Raw genomic sequence first — 14,416 nt, forward strand, 5'->3', positions numbered from 1 at the left:
AGAAGATGGACTTCAAACTGGCTTACAGCAATAAGCAACACTGAAGAGGTCAGCATAGCTGTACACTTGCATGATTCTAGTGACCAGGAAAGCCTTTAGAGCCTGTGTTCTAGGGCAGCTGCTTCTCCATTACCTAATCAGAATCTCTTGAGTGGATACATTCATCAAACCCCAGCCTTCCCTAAGTTTCGCATATAAATCCTATTTATACTGGCTGTACCTGCTGCACTGTGAATTTCATTCCTGAAATGTTAACCTCACTTGCTTTGTAATTAGAGATTTGTCATTAGTCAGTCATAAAATGTTACCTTTATTTGAGTGATACACACCTAATTGAATGTTATCTGTGGAGATGTATTAGACTGAAGAAATTGTGTAGAAGGGTAGTTTAGTTTCAGCTGCATGAGACCTTTTTTTTTTTTAAAAAAAAAAAAAAAAAAAAAGTGAAGTTCTTCTTATAAATGTAATGGAAAGAAATGCCATTTATCCTGTGAAAATAGCTGCTGCACCACCTGGCTCATATAACCAATTATTATAGAAGGTCTAAAAAAGGTTATGAAGATGCTGAGGGGCCTAGAGAACAAGACAGATGAGGAGCAGCTGTGGTCCCTTGGTTGGCTCAGCCTAGAGGGGAGGAGGCTGAGGGGAGGCCTCATGCAGAGGGGCAGGTACTGATCTCTGTTCTCTGGTTACAGTGACAGGAGCCAAGGGAACAGCAAGGAACTGTGACAGGGGAGGGTCAGGCTAGGTGTTAGGAAAAGGTTCTTTACTGAGGGGGTGGTTTGGGTGCTGGAACAGGCTCCCCAGGGCAGTGGTCACAACACTGAGCCTGGTGAAGTTCAAGAAGCATTTGGACAATGCTGTCACACAGGGTCTGATTTTGGGGTGCTCCTGTATGGAGCCAGGAGTTGGATTCAGTGATCCTTGTGGGTCCCTTCCAACTCAGAATATTCTGATTCAATGATTCTATATATGCTACTACTGATGGCAGCAGAGGAGGGCCCCCAATTTTTTCCTTGTGCTCAAACAGAAATTTTGTTTTGATTAGACTTAAAGCTCTGTGTATGTACCAGAATGTGTAGAACCTAAGAAGATATGGAGAGCAGCTTGATATGCCAGATATGAGGAGAGACTTTGAAATGTATTCTATCAAACAGTTTTAGAATTATTCATCTGGAGATTCAAAAGCAAAACTCGTGTGCCTTCCTATATACTACAGTATTGCTTCAGACAATTGCATAAAACTGTGCACTTTTATAGGTGACCTTTTTCTTTCTTTTTAATTACATTGACTTTTATTACCTTTCTCTGCTCCCAGTGCATCTTTACTCATTTTTTTTTCTTTTCTTGTAGCTTTGTGTCTCAAAGTGCCCAGACAGGTTTGCAACCTATATTGATGTTCAGGCTTCCTACAGATATAAACCAGATCAGTGGAATTACTTTAAGCAGTTCTGCAAACCTGGTTTTAACAATCCTCGCAAGGTGTGTATGTATACAAAGGTGATGGAATACATTTTTTTCTTCAAGCAATATGTAATACACATGATTTTACTGGGCTACATCAGAGCTTTGAATTATTTATGTTTCACCATATAAGGAGTTGTCCTGTATATATGGTTTGATACTGATTTAATCAAGGCTTAAGTATTGTATGCATACGAAATTCCCCACTCTTTCAGTGAATACTGTTTGCTTGCAAGAATATTTGCAGCTACCTGTGTAGGTGCAGTACTGTGGCAAGGAAGTCTCCAGTAGTTAGGTACTCCACAGCAGTAGAGAATATGTCTCAGCCGAGTTCTTAAGGCTGCTACATCATCTACAGCTGCATAGTCAATATTTTTTAGCTAGGAAAATTTAATCTATCCTTCATATAACTGATTTTGCACTGAAGCGTATTGCAGTATTTCTTCTGTCTTTAAAAAAACCTTGTGAATCAACAAAATTGTGTTAGCTTTTTACTCTACTTTAAGAGAAAAAGTGAAGAGGAGGCAAGGAACAACTGCCCAGTCACCTCAGACCTAGATAAAGATACAAAATGAGCAGGTCTTTTCTTTTTTTTTGTCACCAGAAAAGGCAAGGAAAATAGTCTTTTCCCAAATCACACTGACAGTTTAGATTTTCACATCATGAATGTGTATTGCAGCTCCACCAGTCAAGTTCAGGGAGGAAGCTACAAAACCCAGTTTGGGACATTTTCTCAGACTGGGTGAGAAATGAAAAGCATTTAGTTATTCTGTTATGTATTCAGCATTCCTATTTTTCCTCTTTTAGTCTGTTGCTCAAGTTCTACGTGATGAAGATTGTCCTTCGATGATCATTCCAAGCAGGCCTTGTGAGTGGTTCTACTTCTTACACACATCTTAGCAGAGTATTAGCGTTCACATTAAAGCACAACTCTGATCTGAAAAGTAGTCTGTGGCAAGCTCCCTAAGAGCTGTCTGTTATCTGATAGCGACTACATGTATTATTCAATCTTAAACAGCTTGAAAGTATAAAGATTTTTATTTTTTTTTCTAACTGCTGTCTGTGAACATTCAGCATGTGATCAGGTCAAGATGAGCTCTTTTTTGTTCATGAATCGTCACTAATAGAAAAAGATTTACAGTTCAAATTGTGTCTTTTAAAATATGTGAGCAAGCAACCCCACTGGCATCAAGAAAGTATCATGAATGTAAGAAGGATCATATGGCCAGCTATTAAAGTTCAAATGATACTTGAGCACAATTACAATGCGGCACAATTATTTGTTATGATGCTGGCTCTGCATGGCATACAGATCAGTAACGGAGGAGCCAAAAGGTGTTTTGGTCACTCTGGTCAGCAGGTATTTCTGAGTAGATAACCACAGATCTCAGAGTAGATCTCAGCTACAGAAGTGTAATATCAAGAGTATCTGCCACTGACCCAGAAACTCATGCAAATAAGAAATTGCTGTTTATTTTTCCATGCTTTAAAGTAGGCATCATGTAAATTGGGGGCAGGTTATCAACAAGAGGAAACATGGATTCTCTTTAATAAAAATAAGAATTTTTATTGAAACTGATGTGCTCACCCAAAAGGCAGAAAATTAATTTGCAAAGCTATTAGCTTCTTTTAGATGACAATAGGGGGCAAACATTACAGGAGAGGCATGTTACTTAATTATATCCTCACAATAATTGGTAGAATAGATAGTCTAGACTGAATATTGAACTCTGGCATCAGTTTATATTAGAACTAAATAAAGAAAGCACAGAATTCTTATATAAAGTTCAAGTTCAGCTGTGTAGGAGGAGTGACCCGCTCTTCCTTTCAAAAATGAAAACCAGGACTTCTTGCACCAAAGACCAAGGCACATAAAGAAAGTATGTAGCCATCTCTCCTTTTCTCTCTTTTACAATCACCACCTAGTTTGTCTTTTCTATTTTCTCCTCTCCAAGGATATCTAGTGATAATATCTGGTACAGCAGGTCATCTGGCATATGAAGCACTGATGCTTGCTGCTATGTCTTGGTTTGGGTGCTAGTACCATTTGTGACCAGTTATGCTGAGTCTGTCCCCAGGGGCTGGTTTGATTATTGCTGTGTAAATGACATATTTGAGAAGCGGCAGTTTTTGTAAGCTGCCTAGATACTGGCAAAGAGAAAGTTCTGTATTTATTACAAATTCTTAAAGTGCTACAGATATTGTTACTGTTATTTAGTAGCACATAGCATTGCCGGTTGAAAGTTATGCTCCCATCATACCTGAACTTATACAAACATAGGACAAAAAGCCCCAGAGCATAAAAACATTATCTTGAATATAATGGTTCTTCTAATATTTGTCAAATGCAATGTGTCAATAGATCATGAAGTGTAAAACAATTGACTATGAATCTGAAATGATTTAAATATGTTAGAATTTGTTGCAAAAAACAGGTGATGAAAGTGGAGCTCATCATGAAATGTAATGTGCATCCTTTGCTTTGATATTCTGAATAGTTCTTAAGAGATGCTTCCCAGACTTTTCAACAAAGAATGGCGTGCTAACTGTGGCAAATCAGACTACGTTCAGAGATGGAAGAGGGAAAACAAGAAATGTAACTGATCTCAGGGAAGCTGCAAAGTAGGTTTTACTGTTCTTTACGTCTAATTTGCTGCATTATAAGATTGTAAAATAATTTAGGAATTGAAAAAATAATTGGAATCTGTTGTAGCAAATGGCTGAAGGTAACCTGGCAAGATCTACTAGTAAATGGTCTCTATGCCTGGGCACCTGCATAGTTCTAGTAAGGGAAACCATCATTGTGTTATAAAAAATGAGCAGGGAGCTAAAAGTTTTAGTTTGATTGTCTCAAAGTGATTGGTTTTCAGTTTTTAAGTCATTTTTCTTGTTTTTCCTAACAAAAATTAGTGTTAAAGAAAGCTAAAGAAGGCATAAAATTAAACCCTCTTTGTCTTGGCTATTCCTTCCAATGATGGTTTTTACTATGGGCATTTCACCTCTTAAGGGTGCCCCCAGTTTTTAATAATATGTCTAATGGTCAAAAAGTGATGTACTGGTAACACCTCCCTTGCAGATGGAAAGCTAGCACTTCCAATCCTGGGTATTAACCAGGATGAGAAAAAAATACCGAACAGCTGAACTTTTCCAGCTTCTGTGAGTCCTCATCCTGTCTGAAGAACAGGGGTACCTCTTCATGCCTCTCAATCCAAAACTGCCAAACTCTAGCACCTTACCAACCCTGATAACACCCACACCTGTAAAGTTCCCTTCTTCTGGCATGTACAACCACGTTGTCTAGTCTTACCAAATCTTTAATTTCCTTTTAGGAAAACATGAATGTGGCTAAGCACTTTGTGAGATAGGAAAACAATTCCATAAATTCAACCTTTATCTTCACTGCACTCTTTTCTGCTTCTCTGCTATTAGCAGTCCTGGAGTCACAACTGTGTGGCTTGTAGCACACTGCAGATCTTAGTAATACATGATTTTCTTGTGACATAATAAGCAATTATGGTGATAAAGTTGGTGATAATCAGCACTCATAGAGCTTTTCTAGTAAAGCTCTATCAGGAACAGTATAGACTTTTTAATGCATTTTTTTTTATTTATTGAGGATTCTTAACTTCAGAAGAATTTTCTTTGGCATGATTCTGATTGATGTTGGCGTAGTTAGAGAAATGAAGCAGGAGAATAGTAATATGATCTTACTAGCAATATTTCAAATTCTTTCACTGGGCCTATTTGTTGTTAAAATAAATTCTGCTTTTTTACCCAAAACAACCTTTTTTTTGGTTTATCTTTTCTCAGCGGCATCAATAATGTCTTGGATGCACGATCAGTTGGAATGAAAATTTTTGAAGACTATGCCATTTCTTGGTATTGGATACTAATGTAAGTTTTTAATGGGAATTTGTAATTCTTCCAAACACCCTTTGGACTGTACAGGAAATGAAAAAATATGGATCATGTATGTGTTTGTTACCAATCCTACTTTTAAACTCAAGGAGCAACTGTAACTTCCTGTCATCACATGATGGTAATGTTATGATTTCATACATGAGGTAAGAATAGCACAGCATATATACATAGAATGTCAATTGATGTGGAGTAGGTTTTAATATCCTATGAGGAAAAGTGGGAGGTGGTATGTTGCAGGACCCATCTGTGTGGTAACTCCAAAACTGAAACTCTTACAGACTTTCAAACCAATTTGAAGTGTCTAAGTGTCATTGGCATTTATATAAAACACAATTTCTAAATTCATACTGCCAATTCAATGTATAGTTAAATCTATTATAAATCTGCTAGCCCCAATTAAGTGGGCAAAGCAATGTCAAGAACAAGAAGTATGGAATAAAATTAACTTTGTCTTGCAATTAATACTCACTAATCACCAATCAATAAAAATACAGCACTGAAACAGAAGTAGTGGTGAGCTACTTCTACTACTTCAAGCTTCAGTTTAAGGCAAACTGTCTGTTGAGGACAGTTGTTACCATGCTCTCAGTTTTGGTGTTACTAGGACTCATGTATATCTAAAGAGATTTAAGCAGGGTACTGTCAGTACTTGCACAGGTAGCCTACTGCTTTCAAGAATAGAACCATAAGCTCCAAAACTACAACTTGTTTTGAGGAACATGTTCTGAGTTTTAAACAAGCCATTCGCCACAAGCCATTTCACACTAGGGAGACTTTAGGGGCAAGGATGTAACGCTAGCTTACAAAGACTTAAAATATAAGGTGATTTCTTGTCCCTCTGCCCATCTGGCTTAGTTGGCCCCAAACATCTCAGCGTTTTTGACTCTATGATCAGGCTGTCCCACATCCTGTCTTTGGTAACTGGCTAATAATACTGGGAACATTCAGAAGGGAAGTTATCAAACACAGGCAAGAGATTTTAAATTTTTATGAGTATGTACTCAATACAAAATTCTGATACAACACCTACAAAAATTCTGAAAAATTAAATGTTCTCTAAATCATCTAAGCTGGATTTTTGTTGAAGGGGAATTACTATTCACATTGCTTTAGAATGCCTCACCTAAAAGTAAAAAGACTTTTTACAGTTGTTTTTTCCTTTTTGACTTGCCTTCTGGGAGTGTAATGAGAATAAATATTTCCCTAGTGCAGACTTGAGAAAAAGAAAACAGTCTGTAGATATGTTTCATAGGGGTTCCATTAATAGATCATATAAGTCAGCTCTTACAAGTTTCTTTTTATGCATCACAATATCCTGATCATTCCCTGTTGTGATGGGTAAGTAGTCACTGTTTTTCTTCCTAACCTTAATTATCTTTGTTTAGGAAAGCTCCTAGAATGTCACTTTATTAAAAGTGTTCCTTTCCAAGTAGGGATTTTTAATGGAAGACAAAAAACAGTAACGTCCTCCCACACAGGTAGTCCTCTACTTCAACTTTCTATGCTGTAGACTACACCATGTCCTGAAAAAGGCAGTGAGTTGTTCAGCTGGTGTAAATGACTAAAAAGTCATTTTTGGTGCTAGTCCCATTCAGCTGAGCTGAGAACCTAGTGTATACAAACATTTTTGGCTGTGCCCTGTGAGATCATCATATCTAAGCTACTGGTTTCTAATAGCAGATGATATCCAAGAGGATGTATTTCATAACAAAGATTTTGAAATACAGTTTTAAAAATCATTCTCATGTGACACAAAGTGACCTTCACTTGGAGTAACAGGCATGGAAGAAAGGGAAGATTCTCACACTTTTTCCCCCCATGTTTCTGTCTCCTATCTCTCCAGTGGGTTGTTCATTGCAATGATTGTGAGTCTGCTCTTCCTTGTGCTGTTGAGGTTCACAGCTGGGGTTCTCTTCTGGATTTTCATCTTTGGTGTGATTGGAATTATAGGTTATGGTAGGTATAATCTTCTAGTTTCTGAGGCTATTTTTCCTTATTGCTTAAATCTGAACAAGGAAAATCAGTAATTATATCAATTAAATGGTACAACTGAGATAAATAATGCTCAGTTTTGGACACAGTTTAGTGAGAAATGCTTAAATGACAGTGAAACGTAGTAAGAATTCATCTGTGCTGACACTTAGCACCAGATATAGTAACCTGAATTATTTACCTATGGTATGCTTAATGTATATGCATTTGCACTGATATTTCTTTTTGTACATGTGATTTTATAATTGACTAATTTCTTGGTAATGCATTTTTGATTTTTGTTTACTGACATGTTGAGGACATAATACTTGGCTTGTAAAAATATTTTTAAAACTAATTTTAAATATTAAATATATATATATTTAAAAACTTGTCTTTGCGCTCTTCAGAAGCACACTTTTTGTGTTAATTGCTTCTTAAAAGGCATCTGGCATTGTTACTGGGAGTATGATCATCTCAAAGGCATACCTGGATCTGACCTCACTGTTTACGATATCGGATTCCAGACAGACTTCAGAGTGTACCTACAATTGAGGCAAACATGGCTAGCATTTAGTAAGTGCCCTTTAAAACCTGTATCAATTAATGGATATTCAGGAGAATCAATCACTGTCTTTTTGCAGTGTTTGCCTTGTTAAAACTCCTTCAAACATGTCATTCAGACAGGTAAGAATTCTTTTTTTTGTATTGTGCAAAATACCTGGTTTTAGAAAGGATAGTAGTGTATTTGGAAAGGGAAATACTGCAATCACACTGGTGATGGCAGTGAATAATGATTCTGGGAGAGACACAGAAATTAGATTAATAACTATGCACATCTTTGTGGAACTCCTTATGATCAGATCACTGCTTTTTTTTGGAGGCTGCACTTAGACTGTGGAACGACCCTTCACAAATTTCATCATCTTTATTTTCAAGAGTGCTTCATTGCCTTCTCTTACAGGGTCATACACATCTGTTTTTAAAATAAAATTCTACTGGAAGAAGAAAGCGTGCACATTCCTCCCCAGGAAAGGAGGGGCAGAAGAGAGAACAAATATGTGGCAAATATTAATTGCACTGCAGTTACTACTCTATTAGAAGGCACATGAACAGTATAACTGGGATGGTGAATGGGACATAGCCTAGATAAAAACTGTTATCTGAATTAATAGAACAGTATATTGCTTAAATCTCCTTTCTTTGCTTTGTGTTTTTGTTGGATCATTGAGCTTGCGAGACATTTTCCTATGTACTGTTGAGGCAAATCTTTTTAGTATTCTATCTCTAGAGGGCCTTTTGACTGTATTATGTTTTTCCTTGTAAGTCTCCAGTCTCTTCTGCTTCCTGATTCTTAGCAGCCAATGTGTAGTTTATCTAGAGGTCAGTGTCACTTTCAGACATAAACTGAGGTACTCAGGAACTGTCCAAATGATTTGTCCAAAATCACCCAGCAAACCAGTTAAATATCCTTGATGAAAATATAAGTCCTCTCAGTCCTAGTCTAGAACTCATCATGTTTCATTTTTTCACAAGGGAAGAAATCACACTAACTTGACTGAAATGAAATGAGACCAACTTTAAAGAAAACTCATTATGTTTTCCTTCATGAGGAACTTCATCAAAATAGGTGCTAAAGTGCATGTTACAAAAACTTTGTTCAGAACAAAATCTGTGGCTCTGAGCATCACAGTGGTTACTTGCCACCTACAGTTCTGATGGCCAGGAATGCTGATAATATTTGTAATCATGTTTTAAGAGTATCTGTGTATATCTCTGTCTGGGAGATATAAAATTTTTCGGGGAGATAAAAAAAAAAAAATGCATGAGAGAAACACACTCTTCATGAGAGTTAACTCATCATCTCCTTTTTATTTTATTTACTGTATTTAGACACTACAAATTAGCTGCAGTTAAGTATTAACATGGAAAATGCTTGTTTATGAAAAATATGGTTTGTTATGGGTAAGCTGTATTTAAGGGCAAATGGTACGGTCATATTTCCGTGCATGATTATCTTTGCCTGAGAATGCTATCTTCCATTTTTCATCTAAAATTACAAATGCTGATGTCAGGGTCTTATACATTCTAATTCCCTGCATGTAGAATTGCCCTACACTGGCACTTACAAAATTGTGAAATAGAATTGAAGATTTGCAGCTGCAGTGAATGAGAGGGAGAACTGCTGTAGCAGAGCATCTAGTGGAGTTCATGAGCAATAGTGTAAAATGCAAGGCAGGAAAAAAAGCAATTTACAATTCTTGATAAATTATTATTTTTTTTTATTTACAGTGATAATACTTTGTGTTGTTGAGGTCATAATAATACTGATGCTGATCTTCCTAAGGAATAGGATTCGGATTGCTATTGCACTGTTGAAGGAAGGTAGTAGGTATGTTTGTCTGATCTTAAAATACTTTTAACTTTATTAAACGATCTCTAGGGTATATTCTTCCTGAGTTTCATCTTGCACTACAAAGAGCAGAAAGCTGAGAGTAAAAGCACAACACTGGGTATGTTGAGAACATTAGGCAGTATGTGGAATGCTGGTTCTCTCTTAAAGAGGTTGTATTTGTAAGAGTTTTCTGTTTTGCAATAAGAAATTTCTTAGCTCTCAGTTTCATGCCTTAAGAGCACATATACAGCTAGTGGTACCATGTATCCTGAGTGCAAACAGGTGTATCAGCTGAAATGTTAAATGCAGTACATTATAATAGGAGGAGCCTGGGGACCTATTGCTGCCAACTTCGCTCTGTAACTGGACTGTCTCCAAAATGACATACAGGTGGTGGAGTTTTGGTGCTTTTTTTTTTTTTTTTTTTCAGTGATTTTTATTTAGAAAAGACTGTCTTCTTCTGTCTCCAATCCATAGAACCAGAAAACCACAGAATATCCTGAGTTAGAAGGGACCCACAAGGATCACTGAGTCCAGCTCTTGGCTTCACACAGTGCAGACATGCATAAATCTGCAGAGAGAAAAGGAGGCTTCCATTACCAGACATTGCAAAACAGCTCAGTCCAAGATACTTCTTTTCAGCTCTGAGCAAATAGGAAATCAGAGCATGTTTTTTTTTGTTGTTGTTGGTTTTTTTTGTTTTTTTTTTTGTTGTTGTTGTTTTTTTAACCTGAAGGCTTAGGAGACCTCTTCATTTTATTTTTCCTGAAATCATTACAGACTTTGCAGTAGTTCCTATGTTATACAGTGCCAATCATAGAATTGAGGAGGGACCCTCAAGGATCATCAAGTCCAATTCCTGGGTCCCCAAAGGACCTCCCTAAATAAATAAATAAATACACACATAAATAAATAAATCAGTTCAGATCGTGTGTCTGAGAGCATTGTCCAAACTCTTTTTGAACTCCGTCAGGCTTGGCACTGTGACCACTTCCCTGGGGATATGCTTAGTTATTCTTAAAACTAGGTTTGTAACAAAGGGAAAAAGGACTTGAAAGATCAGGCCCTTGAATTTCATTTCAAATAGGCAAAGGTCTGATTGGCAACTACTGAAAGCATCTTCCTTAGCAGTAGAGCTCTGTCGTTAGAGTACATTGACTTAACTCTGAGTTTACCTATGTGCACTTGCTTACAATTTTCTGCCATCTCCCTTGGCACTGTGGTCTTCAGGAATCAGGATCTGGGATTTTTATGACAGGATTAACAAATACTGAATTTCTGTATGCAGTCAGATATTGATTTCTTATGCTACTATGCAATTAGGGCATAGCAGTTAAACTGGACAGCACTAAACTATGTACTTTAATTCTTGTTCATTAAAACCTGGGAACACTTTCAATACCCTGCAACATTTTTGGTTTGTAGTCTTGACAGGTAGGAGGATTTCAGAAATTTTATAAACTTCCTGCTGAGAAGTAGTAACATTCTATAGTTTTTCAGCAGCATAGAATGGTCACTTGAAGATGATATTTTTATACTCGTGAATACAGATGAGGTGAAACAGGCCTTACAGAGGGATCTTGACTAATTAGAGGGCTGAACAATCACCATCAGTATGAAGTTTAACAAGAGCAAGTGCGGGATTCTGCACCTGAGAGGGGGCAACCCTGGCTGTATGTACAGACTGGGGGACAAGAGGTTGGATAACAGCCCCAGGGAAAGGGATGTGGGGGTTCTGGTTGATGTCAAGTTGAATATGAGTCAGCAGTGCACACTGGCAGCCAAAAGAGTCGAGTGTATCCTGGGCTGCATTATGCACAGTTGAGCTAGCTGGTTAAGGGGAGTGCTTGTCCTGCTCTACTCAGCATTGGTGCAGCCCTCACCTTGAATACTGTATACAGTTTTGTGCACCACGATTTAAGAAGGACATAAGATGTTATGAGAGAACATCCCAAGGAGGGCTACAAAGATGGTGAAGGGTCTAGTGGGCAAGGTGTGAGGAGCAGCTGAGGCCCCTGGTGTGTTCATCCCAGAGCAGAGCAGGCTGAGCAGAGGCCTCGTTGTGACCTGCTGTTCCCTCATGAGGGGAGTGGAAAAACGGGCACTGAGCTCTGCTCTCTGGGGACGGCGACAGGACCTGAGGGAACAGCGTGGAGCTTGGACAGGGGAGGGTCAGGGTAGGTGTTAGGAAAAGATTCTTCACTGAGAGGGCGGTTAGGCACTGGAACAGGCTCCCCAGGGACCCCTTGGTCATGGCAGCGAGCCTGGTGAAGTTCAAGAAGTGTTTGGACAATGCTCTCAGACACAGGGTCTGATATTTGGGTGTTCCTGTATGGAGCCAGGAGTTGGACTCAATGATCTTTGTGGGTCTCTTCAACTCAGGATATTCTGTGATTCTAAGAAACACTATTTAATTACTGTAAGCCTAAGAGACCATGCTCTGTATTCAGGAAGATGAAAAATAAGTTGCTAATGACTGGAAATCAAGTTATGTTTCTCAATACTGTTTAACTATTCTTTTAAAAATGTTGCAATTATAATACAAATAATTGACTCGAAATCCAAAGTTAGAAACAATTAACAGTCAGTTTGCTGGAGTAACAGCCTGTGGTTTTAGTAGCAGCAAACAGGCCTATTAAAAGCTGAACACTGCTAATATGTTGTGATTATTTCTCAGAAAGCATAAAAGCTATGTCCTCCTTTGTGACTCTTAATGTACTTTTACATGCATAGACTAGGATGGAATTTGACATGTTCAGGATCTTAACATCTTGATTGCATGTGACAGTTCCCTTGTATTCCCCACATTCACTCACCCCCTACATTTACTTACAAGTTTAGCAGCAGAAGCTGAATAAGTTTGTCTCCTTTTGTATTTTGGAAACTGCTTCTTATAAAGCAAATGGCATCAGAAGTACCACAAGTTATAAGAGGAAAAACCGTGAGCAATAGTAAGAGATGAAAAAGCTTGTGATAAGCTTATGGGGTCACTGGAAAGAAAACTTAGACAAGTGGGAAGAGGTACGTGAGTGTAAAGGTAACCAACCTGTAAGCTTCAGTGAACAAAAAACATGCACTCCACCATCACATCCAGTGAGATACCAAGCTAAAGGTATTAGCCTGTGAGACACCATGGTACCCAGAGGAACAGTCCCTGGTGGAGTAGCAATTAGTATGCTTAAGTTCCTGCTCACTATTTACATTCTAGCCACAAAAAGTACTAGTAGACTGTTGCCCTCTAAAACATCAGACGATGTACAGAGGGGTTCCTTAAGCTGTAAACACTGCAAGGCTTATTATTCTTTCTGATTTCCAACAGCCAAACACCAGCACCACTCATTTATGGCACATACAAGAATGGTGTTTTTACCCTGCTGAGCAGCTGAACTCCACCACATCCACTTCCTCACTCCCTCTCCTCAGAGAAAAAAGGGGAGAAAATGTGATGGGAAGGGCTCAAGGGTTGAGATAAGGACAGGGAGATCACTCACCAATTATTTTCACAGGAAAAAGATTAAGCATAGGGAGATTAATATAATTTTTTGCCTATCACTACTGGACTAGAACAGTAAGAAACTAAAAGCAAACTAAAAACACCTTCCCCTCCATCCACCCTCTTCTACCTCTTTCCCCTGAACAACACAGGGGAACAGGGACTACAGTCAATCCCTAATGTTTCATCTCTGCCACTCCTTCACAGTCACTCTCTGCCCCAGCTCCAGCATAGGGTCCCTCCCATGGGATGCCATCCTTCCCAAACTGATCCTGTGTGGCTTTTCACAGATAGCAGCTCTTCAAGAACTGCGCCAATATGGGTCTGTACCACAGGGTTCATCCATCAAGAACTAACTGTTTCAACATGGGTGGCAGCTCCTGTCAGAGTATGGGCTCATGTATGGGCTCCTCTGCACAGGCTGCAGCTCCAGCCCAGAGCCTGCTCCTGCAGGGGCTCTCCATGGGCTGCAGCCTTCTTGAGGCCACATCCACCTGCTCCGCCATGGGCTCCTCCATGGACTGCTGCGTGGAGATCTGCTCCATGTGGGACCCATGGGCTGCAGGTGAACAGCTTGCTCCACCAAGGACCTCTCCACAGGCCACAGGGGAACTTCTGCTCAGGTGCCTGAGCACTTCCTTCCTCTCCTTCTTCACTGACCTTGGTGTCTGCAGGGCTGTTGCTCAGTCCTTGCTTTCCCAGCTGCAATTGCTCAGCAGTTTTTTCCTTTCTTAAATATGCTCTCACAGAGGTGCAATCAACGTTGCTTATTGGCTCAACTCTGGTCAGCGGCAGGTCCCTTTTGGTGCATAACATCGGGCAGCTTCTGGACTCTTCTCACAGAGGCCATGCCTGCAGCCCTCCTGCTACCAAGCCCTTACCACGTAAACTCAGCATGAGGAAAGTCACAGTCATGGGAAGGTGTCGGAATGTCCTGGAATTCTGAAGAGAAGTTCAGTGCTTTTACCCAAACTAAATAATACTTAAGACAGGAAAGGAACAATGGGAACAATATCCCAAAATACAAAGCAGTAAGGGGTAATTTCAGGCTATGTAGGGGCTGAAGGGAGAGCATAGGATCTGATCAGAGTGGGACATGGAAATAAAGGATAATGTCTGCAGCAATCGGCAAGCAGATGTGATTGAAATGGGTTTATGACCAGGAAAGAGCA

The 14,416-nt window shown here is 39.1% G+C and overlaps 1 protein-coding gene across 1 annotated transcript in view; it reads left to right on the forward strand.

Annotated features, from left to right (window-relative positions):
- SLC44A5 (solute carrier family 44 member 5) overlaps positions 1-14,416 on the forward strand; it is an 85,719-nt gene that overhangs the window by 56,184 nt on the left and 15,119 nt on the right. The window contains exons 6-12 of the mRNA XM_084291088.1: positions 1,354-1,482; positions 2,272-2,332; positions 3,963-4,086; positions 5,275-5,358; positions 7,229-7,341; positions 7,801-7,932; positions 9,649-9,748. Of these exons, the coding sequence (XP_084147214.1) occupies positions 1,354-1,482; positions 2,272-2,332; positions 3,963-4,086; positions 5,275-5,358; positions 7,229-7,341; positions 7,801-7,932; positions 9,649-9,748 (743 nt within the window). The remainder of the gene's footprint in view (positions 1-1,353; positions 1,483-2,271; positions 2,333-3,962; positions 4,087-5,274; positions 5,359-7,228; positions 7,342-7,800; positions 7,933-9,648; positions 9,749-14,416) is intronic.

The sequence above is a fragment of the Netta rufina genome (genome assembly GCF_964035555.1).
Source record: "Netta rufina genome assembly, chromosome: 8".
In the NCBI taxonomy this organism is placed as follows: domain Eukaryota; kingdom Metazoa; phylum Chordata; class Aves; order Anseriformes; family Anatidae; genus Netta; species Netta rufina.